General features: G+C 41.7%; 1 protein-coding gene across 1 annotated transcript; it reads left to right on the top strand.

The window, feature by feature from the left end:
• The first annotated feature begins 5503 nt into the window (after nt 1-5503).
• On the top strand, nt 5504-18818 carry pfkmb (phosphofructokinase, muscle b). The gene is made up of 25 exons (XM_079578748.1): nt 5504-5545; nt 7130-7168; nt 8514-8543; nt 8969-9076; nt 11221-11294; nt 11397-11474; nt 11756-11945; nt 13882-14047; nt 14125-14169; nt 15348-15456; nt 15660-15755; nt 15854-15946; nt 16014-16139; nt 16221-16285; nt 16386-16449; nt 16598-16744; nt 16814-16884; nt 17126-17213; nt 17290-17442; nt 17543-17707; nt 17834-17895; nt 17969-18080; nt 18179-18278; nt 18355-18460; nt 18610-18818. The coding sequence occupies exons 4-25, from the start codon at nt 8992-8994 to the stop codon at nt 18746-18748; spliced, it is 2334 nt and encodes a 777-aa protein (XP_079434874.1). The 5' UTR covers nt 5504-5545; nt 7130-7168; nt 8514-8543; nt 8969-8991; the 3' UTR covers nt 18749-18818.
• The last annotated feature ends 818 nt before the right edge of the window (nt 18819-19636 follow it).

Genomic DNA, 19636 nt, shown 5'->3' with positions numbered 1-19636 from the left:
TTCTATAGAGTGCTTAAAACCTGCTAACCCTGTAATGTAGACCAGAGTTTTCCAAACGTCTCAGGCCACAATCCCCAATATTACTATACAAACCCCCACTGTTAAAATAAATTAATAATAGAGACACTGTCCAGCAACAAAACACTTAATCAGTGTTTATGTTGTTTACTTTGTTTTTTTACCCCAAATTCACAAATCTATGCTGTTTATAATTAAGAATTATAATAAATAATAAAATCAATATTTTTGCATTTTATATTTTGAAAGTATCTTAGGACACTTGCTTCCAATTTGGAAACCGCTCTACAAGCATATTCTGAATGCAGCAATTCTTCTATGGTTCATATTTCAGTGCACTGTAAAGTAAATCTAGATTTTAAAACATCAATTGCAAGTCTAATAGAAAAACTACATTCCTGTGTTTCAGAAAACAAGAATGCCTCATTTCATATGCTGCAGTAACAGGAAAATATGTCCAAAAAACCCCCACACTTTATGTGTTCTGGGCCAGTGATTCTCAAAATCAGCACACCAGGTCCAGCCGACTGAAGAACAGCTTCATTAATCAAGAAGTTGAACTCCCTCCCTTCCCTCCCACCTGATCTGTTTGTTGTTTAGCTGATTCCACTTTATCTTATATTTGGACTCATCATGCACACACACACACGCGCACACACACACACACACACACACACACACACACACACACACACACACACACACACGCGCACACACACACACACACGCACACACACACACACACACACACACACACACACACACACACACACACACACACACACACACACACACACACACACACGCACACACACGCACACATTATGTCTTTGGTCCATTGTCAGGTTTGTTTGGTTTTTTGCACACTCTGGTGGCCACAGGTCATTTTCTTGTCGACTGCTTCACATAACCTGCATTACCATCCATATTGTTTTCTAATTGTGTGGTGTCCGGGGAGAGGAATGGGTTTGCAAAATTACGCAATTCTGTTTACAAAGAGTTTCTAAAGTATTCCCACAATATCATCATTTTTTTGCATCAATCATCAGTGTCTGTAGAAAACACAAATATCCTCTCATTTTTAATAAACACCCGGTTTCTCCTTAATCAGTGTAATTATGTATTAGATAAATAGATACAGTTAATGTCCCTCATCATCTATTTTACGTTGTTGAAATGGGCTTGTCCTGTAATTCATCACGTCACGCCATAGAAACCCTATTAACTAGAGTGGCTACATCGAGGATGGTGATTTATATGAGCCAAATGAACATATCCATAAACCCAACAGGAAACGTCTACTCAATTACTCTTCCGCTAATTGGCCCTGAATACGCCGATTAATAACACCCCCTGTCTGACCCAGAACTAAAACGGTGGCTTGAGAAAAAATATAATCGATAAATAATATATCGGGGTAGAACTTTTTCACCCAAATTTTCAATCATCCATAAAAAATAAGTGTGTGTGGGCGTGTTGAGGTGAGCGGTGAAGGGAGGGGCTCCAGTCCTCCTGCGCTGATGAAGACGAATGGGCTAACAGGACATGACGGGATTGGTTTAAGAGGAGGGGGGCTGTGAGGGGACATGCGGGGGACGGGGCTGCACGGTTATATTGTGAGGTTGAGGTGGCGCGCTAGAGGCCCAGGTTGATTTATTGTTGTGCCGGATAGTCGTGTGTGCATGGTTAAAACTGCCCTCGTCCCGCTCACCCGTAGCCCCTACTCTGTTTAATTACTGCTCCAGCCGTTCAGCCGTACAGCCGTACAGCGGGGCAGCGTATGAACAGAGGAAAGGGAGGCAATAGAGTGCCCTTCAACGGTTTCCCCTAGCACTAAAACATGTACAATAGGGCCACCTTTGAGGCCAGGAAAGAGACCCTGCATGCTTCTCACTGGGACTCACATCTAGATGTCAAGTTCAGCGCCATTTTCAATATGCATTTATTGATGCAGCCAGCTGCGTTATTAAAGCATGACAGTGTATTCACCTTATCCCAGAAGTTCCCATGGGTGCTGTCTTGAGTTGTGCCGCCCCTTCTCTCGTATTAGTCTACATAGAACTGCAGATGTCCAAAGAATCAGTTACTACACGGACACAACGCTGTTTTCAGGCCACCCACAGAAACAGTGCAGTGTTGACTGGTGCAAAGGAACAAGGAACACAAATCAATCTGCTGAACAAGAGATTTTACTGGCAAACCTTTTCCCTCGATCTCCACTTAGTGAACGGACTTTGCCCTTTAAGTGTCAAGACAAAGGAAGTGCCGATCCGTGGCAAAAAGAGGCAAGAGTGGTGGAATAAGAGGAATAGGCTCTGTGCACGTAATGTTTCATAGCAACATGATACTAACTTCCTGTACGTTTTTAAGTGATGATGCCATCACTCTTCTTCTGGTTCCATCTGAGCTTTAGCCCCATTCACTTTTATGGGATTTTACTGATTTTAACCGGCTGTGGTGCCGACCACAAGGCTCTTCTTAAACATCTGAGCACACAGAAATATTACATTTCCTCTGGGTTTTCTTAAGTGGTGCTTTTCTGGCATTATTTATCAAATCATTTTTTCCAGACACATTCAAGGCTTATTTTAAATATAAACTTTTAAACCCCGAAGTAGCTTATTATTGTGTGTGGTGTCACACTTAAAGTATAGGGTAGTGTCCGTTTCCTGTCTGTTTTATTCCTATGGAGAGTTAGCCTGTGTCTCAAATAAAAAATATAAAAAGCATACGGCAGAAAACAGGCAGTTATAGGCAATTATAATTACTAACAACATATTAAAAACGTTCTCAGACATTACTATTTCACCGGACACTTCTTTGTTTAGCTAACTGTTGCTGTTTTATGGTTTTAGCCTTGAAGCTAAAGGCGGTAATTTAACACTATCAAATGGTCAAATAGTACCACCATCTGGACTACTTTTTATACAGCACTCTCAGCTTGACCTTTAATTAGGTTTTTCTTCATATTTTATATTTAATTTTTGTTTAAATGTTTATAGGAAACATTCTCTTTGGCATATGAATCAGAAATGCCTGAGCCTGTTCTTCTCAGACCTGTTTTAAATGCCCATACAAATGAATGAGGGAAGCCAGGCGCAATACTAAAAGATGGTTTGGTAAGTTTTGTCCTTTTCATGGCATTTCTGTTATTTCTGTGATTTCTCCATCATTAACATATTATAAGATGATGTAGTGATTTAGCGTTTTGCTCAGACGCCACTTTTATACACTAATATGTATCTAAAGTCAAATCTCAAAAGGTCTATACATTAACTAACTAAGTTTTGACCTCACCTATACCTATGTGGTCCATGGGTTGACAGCAGCTGAAAACATCTGCATCGTTCTTAATTTGTGATGTTTGTTGGCTTATGCTAACGGCTATTAGGACAAATATAGGCTACTGAGCAGGCTAACATACGCCAACTTGCTAACTGTCTGCATACGTTATGATCGAATGCCGCTTCTCCTTTTTATTTCTAAAAGATAAGATAATCCTTTATTGATCTCACAACGGAGAAATGGTCTTTCTCCCTACCCTGGCCAACTGGAAGTTAGCCAAAAATATTCCATGCACAGAGCCGAAATATCGTTATTTAGTCCCGCCCTATACTCATAATCCCAGCACCATGTCCAACAATGTATAATGGTGAGCCATCAAATCATTTCTGTTTGAAATGCCACAGCCATCTCAATCACACCTTTTATTACAAGCTGATATAGGTGCGTATGTAATTTCAGGTGCCCACGGTCTGCTGAAGGTCATGGGCGGGGCTAAAACACAAAATCAATCAGGATTCTTGCACAGATTAAGATTTACATGTAAAAGGGAGGGGGAGGACGAGGGTTTTAAATGCAGGGATGTCCAGAGAGAGAGGGGAGGGGCAGAGAGGGCTAATGGTAAATGGTATTGCAGCACGGAGCAAGGAGCAGCCGATGAATTCATAAATAGTCCACTGGGGACAGGGGGACAGGGGAGGGGCTAAGGAGCTGTGTGTCCAGGGATATATTGACGGAAATGAGAAAAGTGAACAACATTGGGAAACACAGATAAGAGAGGGCAATAGGTTCAGGTTTGGTGTCGGAATAGATGAGGTTTAACTCCGCTATAAAAAGAACTGAACTGTTCTGGTTAGAATGTGCGTGGAAGCTCTCAGTTGTCCAGGAATAATCCATCGGAGTAGAGATTAAACATCACCAAATGGATTGGTTGAGTTGAGGAGGATGCTTTGCTTCTGTTGTCTGAAGCTTCCCTCTTGTACAGTTAAAACTGAGACAGTTACGAGCTGGAGGTTTATTCATACTATGCCCTCTGAAATGTAGAATTATCGTAAGTGGGGCATAGCATGTTGGTTGTTGTTGGTTGTGAGATAGTTTGAGTATCTATGGTTTTGATTAGACTGACTTTCGTCCCCTTTGGATTTGAAGGTTCTATGCGTTCTGAATAGTTTTGAGATATTTAGTTTAACGTTTTGACCATTCATAGAGCAAGATGCAAATAAGTAAAATGTTTTTGCTGAATACCTAAAAATGCACCAAAATCTACCACTTTGATATATTGTGTGGAAGGGGTCTAGGAAGAAGAATATGTCAATATGTCAATTTCATCATAAATGTCAGATGCAGCCTTATAATTCTAAAGGAATGTTTTGGTTTTAAGTTCACATGCGTTTGACTCGATTTTTCCCCACATAGGGTCCACTCTAAACCAAATTAGATCAATCCATTGCTCACTATTCTTGAGATCAATATTCTAAGTCCAAGTCATCGAAGCTCATCCATTACATCTGTATAGTGATAGTGGCATCATAGTTGGCTATAGCTTTATTCCCAAAACGGAAATCCCAATTAGATCTGCATTGAAACACCGATCTCTCCCATTTGTCAGCGTGTGTGTGTCTCTGAAACATCAGCCCATTAAAGTATTCATTCAGCTGATTAAAGTGCAATCAAATTCAGCAAAATCTGATTAATTAGGGCTGGGCTGGAATGTGCTTTGGCAACTTTTGGGTTATCGGCAAAGATACTGCACAGATATCACGTGGGAGCTACTGCCCCCTGCTGGCCGTAGCTATCATTGTGCTGTTGTTAGTGAATCAAAGATGTTTTATGTAGGCAAATAATAAAGCCTCTAAATTATTTATTAACGCTCAAAAAGAGGTCACGTGTCATTAACCTATATATTAAAAATACCAAAATTCTGCCAACTGTGAAGTAAACTATTATGATCTCGTAACAGGAACATTAGTGTATAGCTTTCATAGCTTACAATAAGTTTTTCCTTTTTTTTCTTTCTCCTTTCATTGAGGCAAGGCAGGATGTTGCTTATTTGACTTCACAGGGACACTGTGATGAAGTAATGTCATCAGGGCTTGTAATCGTATGACCCAGACTTGGTGCTTGCTCTGGACTGAAAGGCCTGGTTTTGGAGGGATGTGGTCAGAGGAGCTCCTCTCTGCACAGGGGCTGCTGTCTCTTCTTCTGCTGCTCGGCCTGATCGTCTGGACAGCAAAGAAAGGCTCAGGTAATGTTGCGATGACTGATGATGAAGTTTGATGGTTTGTGGCCTCTGGATTCACATGACAGTGCTATTTAATCATTGCACAGTTTTTCTCATGTATTTTATTGCAGTTTAAGTTCTGTTCTTGTGTCACTCAACTCAATTAGATTGCTTTTTGAACCTGAGAGGAGGGCCAGCATTGCTTCTGGAAAACTAAACTGCAGTATGTCTGCACAACTCTCCAAAATCGTGTATTCTAATCTAAAAGCCTGTATATTTCTATTGTTCTATACTATAGTCTCACACTGCAGCTAAAGAGCAAAGAAATGATCAGGTGATGTGATGTGCATTTTGTTTTAGCCATATCATGACTGACAAAAATGCAAGTACTGTAATGAAACTAAAAATCAGTTTTTGTGATCAAGTAGAAATTTCATATTTCTTTTTAGAAGAGTTAGCATAAAGAAAAGCATAAAGAAATAGTTTTCTAGTGAAAGACGTTCCCAACACTACTATCTAAGTGCAGAGCCGTACAGCTCAGCTCACCTGTGCTAAATGACACTGATTGTCCTGATCTGCAAAGGCACGGCCGCTCCATGAGCCCTTCTCTTTCCCTGTTGGACCAATCCTAAAACAATCAAGAGCTGTCAGTTGGCTGCGTTGGTAAGAAGGGTGAGCTGAAGTCCAATGGTGACGCTGGCTGGGCTCCTCAGAGCCATGTGCAGAAGAAACAAACTTACAGAGGGAAACACATGACTGTCACACTTTACTGTTGGGGCCAAAATGGGAGGAATCTGCAGTCAGTGCCATGATTCGGGTATGTTGGGTCTGAACACCTTCAGATCTTTATTCTTAACATTTTTTGCCAGCAGGAAAAGACAAGGCTCCGTATTTAAAAAACATTTTCACCAGTTCCAGCTCTGCAGCACACAAAGCAAACAGTCCAGGACAACACATCCATACAGGTGTATGGAGGGTCCCAGTGGTTGCAGAGATATTCAGCGTGCCCTGTGTTTTATAATCTTAAGTTTTAATCATCCTTTTTTGTATGTTGTACCATAACGCTGTCATCAGTACCGAGAAAATGTCACTGTTGACTTTTGGATTTTCAAAACATTGCAGATGGCTAAAAATGATGATGCATTTGAGAGCTAGTCAACAAGGTTGCAATTGTTGTTTTGTATTTTACATTTTGTCATTCAAGTTGGCGGTAAAAAAAAACACACAGAAAATGGGTTTCTTCTATCCTTCTCCAAACAAGTTTGCAACATGTGATCTGTTAGGCCTATTTCCTTTTAACGTCCTGCTTCAGAATACTTAAGAGTGTCCCTCAGTGTGTGGAGTCTTTATCAACCCTGACCCAAAAGCAGATAAGTCAAAGAAACTCTGCAAACCAGTCTGCTGCCTCTAGATACTCTGCTCCATTGAGGTGGTGCCACAAAGAGCCCTCAGAGACCTGTGTATATCCACACTCATTACAATCACTGTGGGAATGTGGAGAGATGCTCGAGAAAGTCATATTTTGTAGAAAAGGTTTCTCGTGTAAGAGGCAGATGCCGTTTTCATTCTGCGTACTTTGGACTCATTTGACATTTGGTTTCTCTTCAGGTGGTGACGAGTCTGAGCGAGATGACGAGAGAGACACAGGTAAAAGATGTCATTCATTTTATCAGACGTTAACAAGCTTTATGGGTCAAGAGCTTTGTAGAAATAATCGACTGTGATCTTTAAAGTCGCACACGTATATACTTTTCATTATTTTATAAGCTTAAAGGCAACAGTGGTTCAAATGTTTGTCTTTGGATCCAAAAGGTTGTCAGTTCAAATCCAGCTCTGACTGATGCAAGCTGCCAAGATGTCCTTGGGCAAGGCACTTCACATCAATAGAATAGGCACATCAGCATCAATAGGATAATTGCTTAAGTTTACGAATCTCAAACTTTTCACTCAAAGTTCCACCTTGTTAAAAAGTTGACCTTCCAAGTGCCCCCAGACCCAGATCAAGATCAGGACTAAACGGATTCTAACAGTCAAAGAGAGACCTAGATTGGACTAAATAAACAATGCCCTACTTTAAATGCACAAGATTATCTTTTTAAGTCTAAAAATTTGGGGGGAAATAGAAAAAAGCACTTTGGAATCCTTGTAAAGATTGCAAAGGGCAAGTTATATTGGTTGTACAAGTCTTTTAAATGACGTACGTAGCCTGTGATACTTAAAGAGGCAGCAGTGTTCGGACTAGAGCTGCACAATCACCTGCAATATACCACACGAGTGCACAATATTGCGATAATAGCAAATTGTGTCAAAACAAACTTCTAAAAACACATAATCTAAATTAGGAAATTAGAACTAAAACTGAACCTTTGTTCGATAACGACAAGCTTCATGCGATATGAATATTGCATCACCTAAAATTGCAATATATATTTTTTGCGATGTATTGTTGGAGAAGAAAGAAAATCCAATTTTAGCCAAACGATGACTTGAGCACATAATAAGTATTTTACCACAAATTATGAGCCGTGAACAAAAATGTAACGTAAAGCATCTTTGTGTGTCCAAACACAAGCATACAGTCACTGGTGCATTGTGCAAATCAGTACTCTTTTAAAGGTGCATTATACAACTTTTTATGTGGGTAAGATGTTTTTAATATTTGTGCGTATTTGACCTTGTAGTGACCCAGCGGCTGCATGAGTGGCCAGCATGACGCCTTTACTTTCCATCACAGTGGTCTCTACAACGCTCCAGGATCAATTGTTTGGAAGGTTTTCACTGCTGCTGGAGCCTCTCACCAGAAAACCTACAAAACAATTGATCCTGGAGTGTTGCAGAGGTTCAAAGTTAAGGCACCATGCTGACCACTCATACAGCCGAAGGGTACAAGGTCAAAAACGCACAAATATTAATATATAAAAAGTTTCATAATGCACCTTTAATCATTATTTAACAAGGAAAGTCTAGCTGAGAGTCTAAATCTGTTTTACAGGAGAGCCCTGGCAGCAAATCACACCGTACTGTGAGTTAATTATTTAATATTGAATAAATAATTTGTACATTATGAAAAACATATTTTGAATCCATTTGTTTGTTTGTTCTTAACTTCTGCAACTCAAAACCAAAGGGCAGCTTTGGCTTTGACAAGAGGCTCTACACATAATTTGCATCACTATTCTATGGTCACAACCTCCAAAACATGAACATATTGAGGATGTTTTAAACTGAAGTTGTCCATAGTCCTGGGTTACTTAAAGACAGATTAGTTTGGAGCAGTCTTTTAATAGCTGCGGTGCACGTGGTGCGTAGAGCGTCCCAAAGCATTCACTGAGCTATGCACGTCACCGCCTGTGCCGGCCCCCGGAGCTTTACCCCCAAGATCGACTTCCACTGAACCTCAGAGGTGCACAGAGCTCCTCACCCTCCACACTGTCCTTTTGCCTTCAGCCCTCTCTTTCAGATTGAGACCCATGGCCCACAAAACGCCCACGGACCCGACCAAGATGGGGGTTGGTCGGGCCATCGCTGTGCTGACCTCCGGAGGAGACGCCCAGGGTGAGTGGCCGGGGGGGGTTCAAGCTCGTCCTGTAAACAAAGTCATGTTCAGTTCTTGAAATAGCCCTCAATCCAACACTGAAGCATCCCTGGAAGAATCTGCTCCTTTTTTACATTTGAAGACGCAGACTGAGCTGAATCAAAACTTGTTGTCGAAATTGACCCTGCGTAGACACGTCTGGAAGTCTGTCTGAATTTGAGAGGGGTACATTGTTGGGAGTTCAATGGGTTGGCAGTGATGTGGACGGGACACGAGTTGTCGAGGGCAATCCACAGACGCCGACATTGGATAAATCGAAATAAATTCCATGTTAATCCAGGCCGCCACAACACCACGGCTTTGTTGTGGGAGAAATGATTTAAAAAGACACTGGGTGAGACCTGCCGCTGAAAATCATTTATCGGGGCTGTGTGCAACATCCAGCCACTTCAAAATAATGACCTGTTTGGAAAGTAAAACATGGAACCTGGTCAGCAATTAATTCATGAAAACAACTTTTGTGTGTGTGAGAGAACTACTTTGTGACCAGGGTTAAATACTAAAGCTATTACCTTTTACTTGAGCCCTCTAGAACATTAAATATTATAGGATTTAGAAAAAATAATGGAGGAGGAACAAGTGTCTGATCATTTTTGTTTTGCGTACAGTGTGCTCCATTTGAACTTGCTGCAAACTGAAATGCTGTGGAGTGAGCCGCTCTCCTTTGCCCTTTAACTTGATTAGGATGTTCTCGCCGTGTGACCTTTGGAAGCTACTCTCACTGTTCTCACACTTTGGGCTGTGAGACATGTCTACTTTAAACTTTAAACCCCAAATAAATGCAAATGTATACAGCCCTTGGTCGCTGTCAAAACATCCCATGGACTTTTACCTTAAGATGAACCTGGAATTTCACTTTATGGGATTCCTGATTCAGACTTTTTTTTACAGTGTTAATGCTCATTTCAGCCCCTGGTTAATCAAGGCGGAGAATCGTGCTTATAGTTGATGAAAATCCTACTTGAAAAGGCAACTTATATCTCTTTTTGGTGTGAAGAGTTAAGTAGCTCCGTACCACCTCCAGTGCTAGACTCTCTCCTCTGTTTTAATGCCCCGGCCAGTGCTGTGACTGTTATGCGTCTAATTTTAGAGCCGTGACCTTTGGTTTGTAAAGTGGTGCGGTGGAGGTTGACCGGTCACACTGCCCCGCTCGGAGACTGTAAGGGGAGACGCACTTGCAAAGTCTACTCTTGGATTTGACAGACACAAAAACGAACAATAAATGGGAATATTATTTGGAATAATATCCCCATTCTTATTGGAGCTGTCAGTGTTTTCAGCAGGCATTTGATCTCTTATGTGTGTAATAAATTTAAACACATTACATCTTGATTATATTGTGGGCCAGAGGTTCTATAGATGGGAGCAACATCCGGGAACTTTTGCCGAGCCACGCCCCCCACATTGGTGTGTTTGCGGGAACAGGGATCATTTCTCGTTCTGGGGATGAAATATTCCAAGCCAGTGATCAGGGTCACAGGAAAATGGTTGTTCTTGTTTACAGACACATCAGAAGAAGATTTTTTTTTTTATGTTTGGGGGAAATTATTTAAACTAGTGTATGGATTTGCTATCATCTGTCAGGGCTCATTATTGGGGAAATGGCTCCACATTGTGGCCGTGTGTTATTGTGATGTCTTTCATCAGTAAAAATTCAGACTTATTAAACGTGCTCAGCGTGTATACAGCAATGTTTCAAAATGTTTTTCTTCAGTTTTCTTCAGAACAGTATGGCATTAAATTTGTGTCAGAATCAGAATTAGTATCAAAAGTGTTTTCTTGCTTTACTATAAAACATCCACCTGATCTCCCTCACGTAGTCATCTCTTATTGCTCCCACCCACACAAAAAAATTACACAAATGGTTTTCTGAAAGACCACTCCAAACTAGCAATGTCTGAATCTAGTCTTGCTGCTTAAAGATTATTTGCTGATGAAGCTTTTTGAAGCAAAACATCAGCACAGGTCAGAGGTTGGTTTCCATCACTCACAAGGACTTGAATATTCAGGCAAATGTGCTGAAACTGTCTCTTTACGACTCACATCCAATCAGTTCAGTTTTTCAACACCATGTTAATCAAACCTCTCTGTGAATGTTATCCAGGTATGAATGCTGCAGTGAGGGCCACGGTCCGAGTCGGTCTCTACACTGGGGCTAAGGTCTACTTTGTCCATGAGGTAAAAAAAACACATTGATCTGAACGTTTGTTGTTGTGGAATAGACGACAGTAAATATTATTTTAGCTGGAGGGGAGTGACGTGTTTTCGTTTCGGTGACAGGGTTACCAAGGGCTCGTGGACGGAGGCGACAACATCCGCCTGGCGACGTGGGAGAGTGTGTCCATGATGTTGCAGCTGGTGAGAACTTAAACACTAACTTCCTTTCCACAACAGCAATAATCAAAGGACAAATATTCTGCTTTTCATTGGGCAGACAAGTTGCTCTATGTGGCAGACCTAAAAATGTCCCTGTTTTCATGACTATAAAGGGTTCAGCACACGTTAAATATGTGCTATATGTCAGAGCGGTAGAGTTCCGGTCACCAGTGAAGGTCAAACAGCTGTTTAAATGCCAGGGTTTACAGTACACGCCGGGGCTTATTGAGCTGAGGTTTCATGTGTCTCCTTCTCTTGTTCAGGGCGGGACGGTGATCGGGAGCGCGCGCAGCATGGACTTTAAAACCAAAGAGGGGCGCACCCGAGCCGCCTGCAACCTGGTCAAACTGGGCATCACCAACCTGTGCGTGATCGGAGGTGACGGCAGTTTGACCGGAGCTGACGAGTTCAGGTCGGAGTGGTCTGAGCTGCTGCAGATCCTGCTCAAGACGAGTGAGTTATGGGTCGGAGCCTGTAGAAATGCTTTTCACTGTCAAGGATGTGGGACAAAAGGGCCTTTTGGAGGACCCAGCCAAGATTTGAGGTGATGCTGTAGGGTTTCATGGGAGCGTTTTGGCCTATTCCCCTCCAAGCAAACACACCAGTCCAAAAGTCTTCCTGTAACAACAAATATACAAATCGAGCACTGAGCAGCTGTCCGTTTGTTATAAACAAACTTGCTCAAATGTTGAAAAAAGTCTCTGATTCAAGCTGCATTAGCTCTTTATCTTTATTCTAGCATTCAAAACGTATGGATCTGAGTGAGCCTCATAGTAATAAGTTCTTGGGTTTGATTCCCGGGCTTTGTGGCCTTTCTTGTCTGGAGTATTTATGTGCTCGATCCGAATTCCTCAAATAATAGCATCTATGTCTTAACCCGAGCTCCTGATCCTTGACCTTTCGTGGGGTCAACTGTTAGATCTCTATGCAGTTAGGAACTAGAGCTTCAGTAGCATTTGCCCAATCCGACTGACCCAGTGTAACACAGGGGAAGTGACAGCACCAACAGCCGTTTAATGAAAAAAGTACATCACCCATATAGTATTGCAGTACAAAAAACACTCCTACTACTGGCCATGGACTTCAATGACTCAAACATGAACCACAGTAATGATATGAAGCCACACTGAAAACAGACGATGATAAAAAGCTGTTTCAGATTTGCCTTCCGCACCTACAGCTTCATCACATAAAAATCCTGTCCTTTGGTTCATCCTCAGAGAAAGATGCCGCATTAACACACAGTGAGGTCTTCTCCTTCTCTGCAATGTCTGCAAATTACAAAATTACAAAATTAAATTGCAAAAGTTACTACTAAATGGAAAAAAAAAAGCACAAGCAGCCTTTTATTTGGGCCATATACTGAGGCACGGCTTTTTTTTATTAAATGTGCGCCTGTCAATCAACAGTGGTTGTGCATGAATCAACCGAGGGTGGGGTAGGGTGGGTGAAGCGGTGGCTTATGGGATGGCACATAGCTCCTAATCGCTGGTGAGGAACCACCAGAGGTCCCTGCGCTAAAGGAAGTATGATGGTTAGCATTGAGGCTCCTTTCCCTTCCTCCTTCCTAACTGACAGCACCTTTCAGAGGCTTCTTGTCATGGCGGACACTGATGCACATCCAGTTTGGTGTTAGACCTGTTACCAATTTACTGGTGTCGGATGTAGCGTCCTCCTCCTCACGTCTGTGTGGCCATCCTCTGGTTTCCCATAAACCCCCAAAAATGTCACATGTTTTGTTTTGGCCAACATGCAATAGGCCTGCGGTTGTCAAGCTGTGGTACGTGTACTTGGTCCCTAGGCTTCTTCAGGTGTCACTCGGGTCATCTGCAATTTTAGACTTTATTCATTTTAAATCGAGATAATTGAATTTATGATTTTAGTAAGTCATTTTTCAGTCCGTTTTTGTTCCTGTATAGACGTGATTTGAATCCAGTTTAGACGTAATTTAGTCCAGTTGATAGGCCTATGGTACTGGATCTTGAGAAGGGCCTCTTTTTCCATCCGGGTGCTGCTTTGAGGTCGTCCACTGCTCTCAACAGAATGCTCTGGGGTATTCGAAGGATGGGTCAAGCGCAGAGGACACATTTCCATACATGGACAATACAGTCCAGGAATCCAAAAATATCTCCAAAAACTGCAACTCTTGTGGGGTGTTCCCGGCTTATGGTGGCCAGTGTCTCATCAGCAACAGGCTCACCACTGTAGCCTAAATAACTCAAGCAGTTATTGCTAGTTCTAGTCGAAAAGTGCCTGAAAATGGATGCAAATGATTCAAAGAATTTGTTTGCTCCTTTTTGCTTTTAGAGGAGATCGTATAAATAAATAAATAAATAAATAGACAAGCAAATAAATGTTTTAAATGATCAATTCTGTGTCTTGCTGGTAGGTAAGATTACGGCTCAAGAGGCGAAAGCGTCCTCTCACCTGAACATCGTGGGGATGGTGGGCTCCATTGATAACGACTTCTGTGGGACGGATATGACTATCGGGACAGACTCGGCTCTTCATCGCATCATCGAGATTGTGGACGCCATCACCACCACCGCGCAGAGGTACAACCATCTTTATGCTCTTCTACCGCCTGTAATGATGACGGTGGAGCTCTGTGAACTGATGGTGTTTTCTACAGTCATCAGAGAACCTTCATCCTGGAGGTGATGGGCCGGCACTGCGGGTGAGTGCAACTTTTTGTGGATCAAGTTGGTTTAGTTTACTATAGCAATGAACAGTGTCTAATTGTAGGGTTCATTACCTCAGAGCCCGACCTTTCCATGCTTAAGAGGAGGGGGAGGGATATTATGAAAAATCCCTTTTTTATAAAATGCTCTTTAGTGCTTTTATTATGTTACAATGCTGTTCTCTCATCAAAAACAGACCTGGAGCTACGTTTTGGAACACTTGCGCGCCTTTGAGTATTCTTTTGAATCTTCTCCAGAGGTCCTATGTATCCAGGAAATGCTTTACTGACCTTTCGATCCCTTGCTAAGCTTAATTCTCTCATCACAATGCAAAAACACTTGCCATAGCTCTACCACAGCCACATGCTCTATATTTTTGTCTCGTTATTGAAACAGCTGGACAGCAAAGTGGAGAAAAAGGAAGGGGTGATGGTGGTGGAGAGACTGCTTGAAAATCAGGAAGAGAAACGGCTGGTTATTTTGTTTCCAACTATTTTATATCAATATTTTTTAACCAACAATGTGCAAGATATGCCCAAAAGCATCATTTCCTCTCTTTAAAGGCACACCACGTAACATTTTGGACTACAGTATACTGTTGCCATCAGTACAGAAATGACCGGCTTGACACAGAACATGCTATTTCTATAGTGAAAAATTAAAGGATGGATTTGGATGAGAACCTAACCTGTTTAAATCTAAAATTCTACTGACTTTAGTCACATCTCCATGGAGACGAGCTGGAGACGTACCCACTCCCGGAAAAGTTAGTCATGCCTTAGGAGAGCTGAGCCGCTCACAGCAAAGGCACATGTTTTTTTGTACATTTATGAGGTATTTTTCAATGATAAAAACATCTGTTATCAAATAAATGCTCGTTTTTCAATTGTATTTATTGGGTAAAATTGGGCTCAAAGAATCACTACAGAATACCGGCAATTCCTTAGCTGACCGAACCAAAAAAATGTCATGAACTTCATTTTAGGTAATGAATGCAATTGACTTTGTAAACAAAAATAATTTCCTCTTGGTGATCAACAACCAAATTCTGATTCTGAAAAGAATGTAACAAAGCACAGGACGACATTTTGATGAAGGAAAAAAAAAGTCTATTCAAGCAAACATGACTTCAGGGTGCTCCTGCGGTCGACTTGACGTCTGATCTCTCCTTCAGATACCTGGCCCTGGTCACCGCTCTGTCCTGTGGAGCCGACTGGGTGTTCATCCCTGAGATGCCCCCGGAGGAGGGCTGGGAAGACCATCTGTGCAGAAGACTGAGTGAAGTACGCATTCAGCTTTATTGTAAATTCTGCCACATGTAAAGCACATACAGATATTCAAATTGGCGTCACTCTCAAACTCTTCACACATTTGATCATCATCAAAACGACACTCTTGACACTCATTTGGCTCTTGTTATCATGCTGTTGCTACACTGAGACATCTCTTGCACTATAATAAACCTAAAATGTTTTATCTACATCAGCAAAGGGAGCGTGGCAACCGTCTGAATACCATCATTGTCGCTGAAGGAGCAATGGACCGACACGGCAAAGCTATCACCTGCGACGACGTCAAGCAGGCGAGTGAAATGCACATTAATACATGTGTTTTAATAGAAATGTACGATAAGCTCATGCTGGACGAATCGTAATTGTGGTTTTGAACATTCTGTTTCAGTTGGTCACTAAGAAACTCGGCTTCGACACTCGCACCACCATCCTCGGCCACGTTCAGAGAGGTGGCACCCCCTCGGCTTTTGACAGGATCCTGGTAAGACTTGATAAACAATGTAGAATCTTGAACTTAACTTGTGATGTTTTGCCGCCATTTTGTCCAGGCCAGTCGTATGGGAGTGGAGGCAGTGATGGCTCTGCTTGAGGCCACCCCTGAAACCCCAGCCTGCGTGGTCAGTTTGTCGGGAAACCAGGCCGTCAGACTGCCGCTCATGGAGTGTGTGCAAGTGGTGAGTCCAGTCATCTGCTGTTTTAGTTGGAACATTTCGTTGGTCTCTCTTTACTATTATCATTTTACTTTTACTTCAAAGACCAAAGATGTGACCAAAGCGATGGCCGAAGGAAGATTTGAAGAAGCTGTGAAGCTCAGGGGAAAGTGAGGCATGCATGCTTTTGTGCTGTTCAGATCATCTTGGATTGCAATACATCTTTTATCCTAATGTTTTTTATTTTTTTTTATACGTGTTTACTGACAGGAGCTTTGAGAATAACTGGAATACCTACAAGATGCTCGCCCATGTCCACATCCCTAATGTGAAGGTGAGGAGACATACAAATTTGACTTTTTCAAGTGCATTCAGAATTTCCACACAAAAGCAAATGTAGAGGTTAGCTTGATTGGTATTAAAAAAAAAAGGCACTATGCGTCTGATTATTCATGTATTCCAACATTGTTTTCTTCTCTCAGAGCAACATCAACATTGCGATCCTGAACGTTGGCGCCCCCTGTGCCGGGATGAACGCTGCCGTGCGCTCAGCGGTGAGGATCGGAGTTCTCCAGGGACACCAGATGTTGGCCGTTCACGACAGTTTTGATGGACTTGCTCACGGCATGGTACATATACTTTTGACCTCTCAATGGTAAAAGACACTTGGAACTCAAAATGAATTTGTCCCTGCGCAGATTGAGCCGATTGGTTGGAGTGATGTGAGTGGATGGACTGGGAAAGGTGGATCCATGTTGGGCACAAAGAGGTAAACTTTCAAACAAACCACTTCAGTATGGCATCATTGCAATCTTATGGAACAAATGAAATCCATTACCAGTGTAGATGGAGTGGAGCACAAGTCTGTCTGGTTAACCACATGCATTATTTGTGGGGTAGAACAAAGTTGCCAAAATTGTTACCCAAAAATTGAGGAAGAACATGAATGAACGATGAGTATGATGTGGTGTGTGAGCAACAATGTGATTGAAGCTTTTTGAATTGTTAAGATCTCTGCCAAATGATTTCATGGAGGAGATCAGTCTCAGCATCACCAAGTTCAACATCCACGCTTTGATAATCATCGGAGGATTTGAGGTAAAGTGTTAAGCTTCCCCGATATATATTTACTATGGCATCCTATTGCTGGTTAGTACATCTCATTTGTCCATAGGCCTATGTAGGCGGGTTGCAGTTGGTCCAGGCCAGAGAGAATTACGAGGAGCTGTGTATCCCTCTGGTGGTTGTTCCCGCAACTGTCTCCAATAATGTCCCTGGAAGCGATTTCAGCGTTGGAGCGGATACTGCTCTCAACACTATCACTACGGTACATTTACAGCCTTGCCAAGTTCCTTTTACTTTTTAACACTGTCGCCAGCAGGCCGTGTACAGAGATGTATCCTAAGTCCATGTTCATTTGGTTGTAGACTTGTGACAGAATCAAGCAGTCCGCAGCCGGCACCAAGAGGAGAGTGTTTATTGTTGAAACTATGGGCGGATACTGTGGCTATCTGGCAACCATGTCCGGGCTGGCCGCTGGAGCTGATGCCGCTTACATCTATGAGGAGCCTTTCAACATCCACGATCTGGAGGTACAATACCTCACAAACATTACTGACTAGACACAGTTATTGTTAGAACTCGAAAAACACAAAAGCATGACCATAAACACTTATTGGAGGGCTTTGTACATTTTGACCGATACTTTTCTGTGTCAGGTGAATGTGGAGCATCTGGTGGAGAAGATGAAGACCACAGTGAAGAGAGGACTCATTTTGAGGTGTGCAAAAAATGACTTCACAATTTAGTTTGTTTTGATTGACGCTAACAGTGTGTTATTTGTCATTTTTCAGGAATGAGAAATGCAACGCCAACTACACGACTGACTTCATCTTCAACCTGTATTCAGAGGAGGGGAAAGGCGTGTTCGACTGCAGGAAGAATGTGCTGGGACACATGCAACAAGTGAGTGGTTTGCGGAGGTGGAGAGTTGCTCAAAAAAGAAAACCAGAAAACATTGTACATGCTTAAAAATGTGCATAACCGTTGTATTGTCTCTTCAGGGAGGGACACCCAGCCCATTTGACAGAAACTTTGGCACCAAAGTGGGTCTCAAATCTGTGTTATGGTTGACTGACAAGCTGAAGGAGTGCTACAGACACGGTAAAGCCCTTTTTCAATCCAACATAATTTATTGATTTGTTTTGTTAATTTCTATTTATGTATTCTATTGTTCCAGGTCGGATTTTTGCCAATTCTCCAGACACAGCCTGTGTTCTGGGGATGAAGAAGAGGTCTTTGGTTTTCCAGCCTCTTGCAGAACTCAAAGAATTAACTGATTTTGAGTAAGGAATAGTTTTATTATTCATTATTAATTAATGTGCTTCTTGTTGCTTCTAATCCTTGCCTAAATCTTTGGTTGAAAATGTATTTGTAGACATTAGATCAGTTGATTCCCACTTTGTTTTGTCACTCACAAAATGCTTTCTTTCAGACATCGCATCCCAAAACAACAATGGTGGCTGAAGCTGAGGCCCATCTTGAAAATCCTTGCCAAATACAAGATCAATCTGGACACATCAGAAAAAGCTGAGATGGAGCATGTCCTCAACAAGAGAGGCCTAGTGCAATAGTGTTTTACTATTTATACCAATTAAGCATTCTGTAATACACCGTGAGTGTGTGGATAAGTGCAATAAAGATCAATGAAAATAGCTATTTTAATTTTTTTGTGTTATCTGTTTATAAACCATGAGCAAAATAGCACAAAGGAATGATAGTAGTGGTTATAGTTCTAGCTAAACAATGGGATTCTTGATACGGTAGATATTTCATAAACTGTAGTTCATTATATGCACCATCTAGCCTGGCCAGCCGTACTTTTCTGTTTATTCTAATCTTGAGATTACTTTCTCTGCATATATTTCAAGTATAAAGAGAAAGAGTGTATGGGTATGGTTGTATGGGAGAGTGTAGTATGGCTGGCCAGGCTAATGGCAAGCAGCTACTTTTCACATTTGTTTCACATGATTTCCTTTTCCTTTGCTATGCCCAATGTCTTGTGTTTTGTTTTGAGGACACAAACTTCACGCAACTGTAAATCTTATACACCAACCTCCAACTTGATTTGCTGCTGCATTTTATTTTGGGGGAGTTTGGCATTTTGTTGTTCATACATTTAAATGCACTTGAAATGTAATATGTTATATTCCTTATATACTGAAAAAAGTTATATATTTTTGCAACTCGTTACTTTTATAATACGTTACCCCCAACACTGATAAGAAGCTAATTGACTTATCCGAATAATATTATGAATTTATTTTATCGAACGCAAATCCACGTTTTGTTAACTACATTTCCCATGAGCCTTTGTGTTTCCGGGGAAGCTGTGATTGGTTCAAATACCGCATTCAAACCCGTGCGCGGCGGACGGTCTGATTTTCACTGGATGTAGCGCTTCATTTTTGCACTTTTTAAAAAACATTTTTCGCCGACTACCCAGTTATGTTGATCAAACT

Source organism: Gobius niger, assembly GCF_951799975.1.
Source record: "Gobius niger genome assembly, chromosome: 20".
Lineage (NCBI taxonomy): Eukaryota > Metazoa > Chordata > Actinopteri > Gobiiformes > Gobiidae > Gobius > Gobius niger.
Note: the sequence above shows the minus strand (reverse complement) of the source record. Positions and strands in the feature narration are given on the sequence as shown.

Bases quoted from the DNA above. Each gene is read 5' to 3' on its own strand.
- pfkmb (XM_079578748.1), top strand. From the start codon at position 8,992: ATGGCCCACAAAACGCCCACGGACCCGACCAAGATGGGGGTTGGTCGG. The intron at 15,457-15,659 runs GTACGCATTCAG...TATCTACATCAG, and splicing joins TGTGCAGAAGACTGAGTGAA to CAAAGGGAGCGTGGCAACCG. The intron at 16,140-16,220 runs GTGAGTCCAGTC...TTTACTTCAAAG, and splicing joins TCATGGAGTGTGTGCAAGTG to ACCAAAGATGTGACCAAAGC.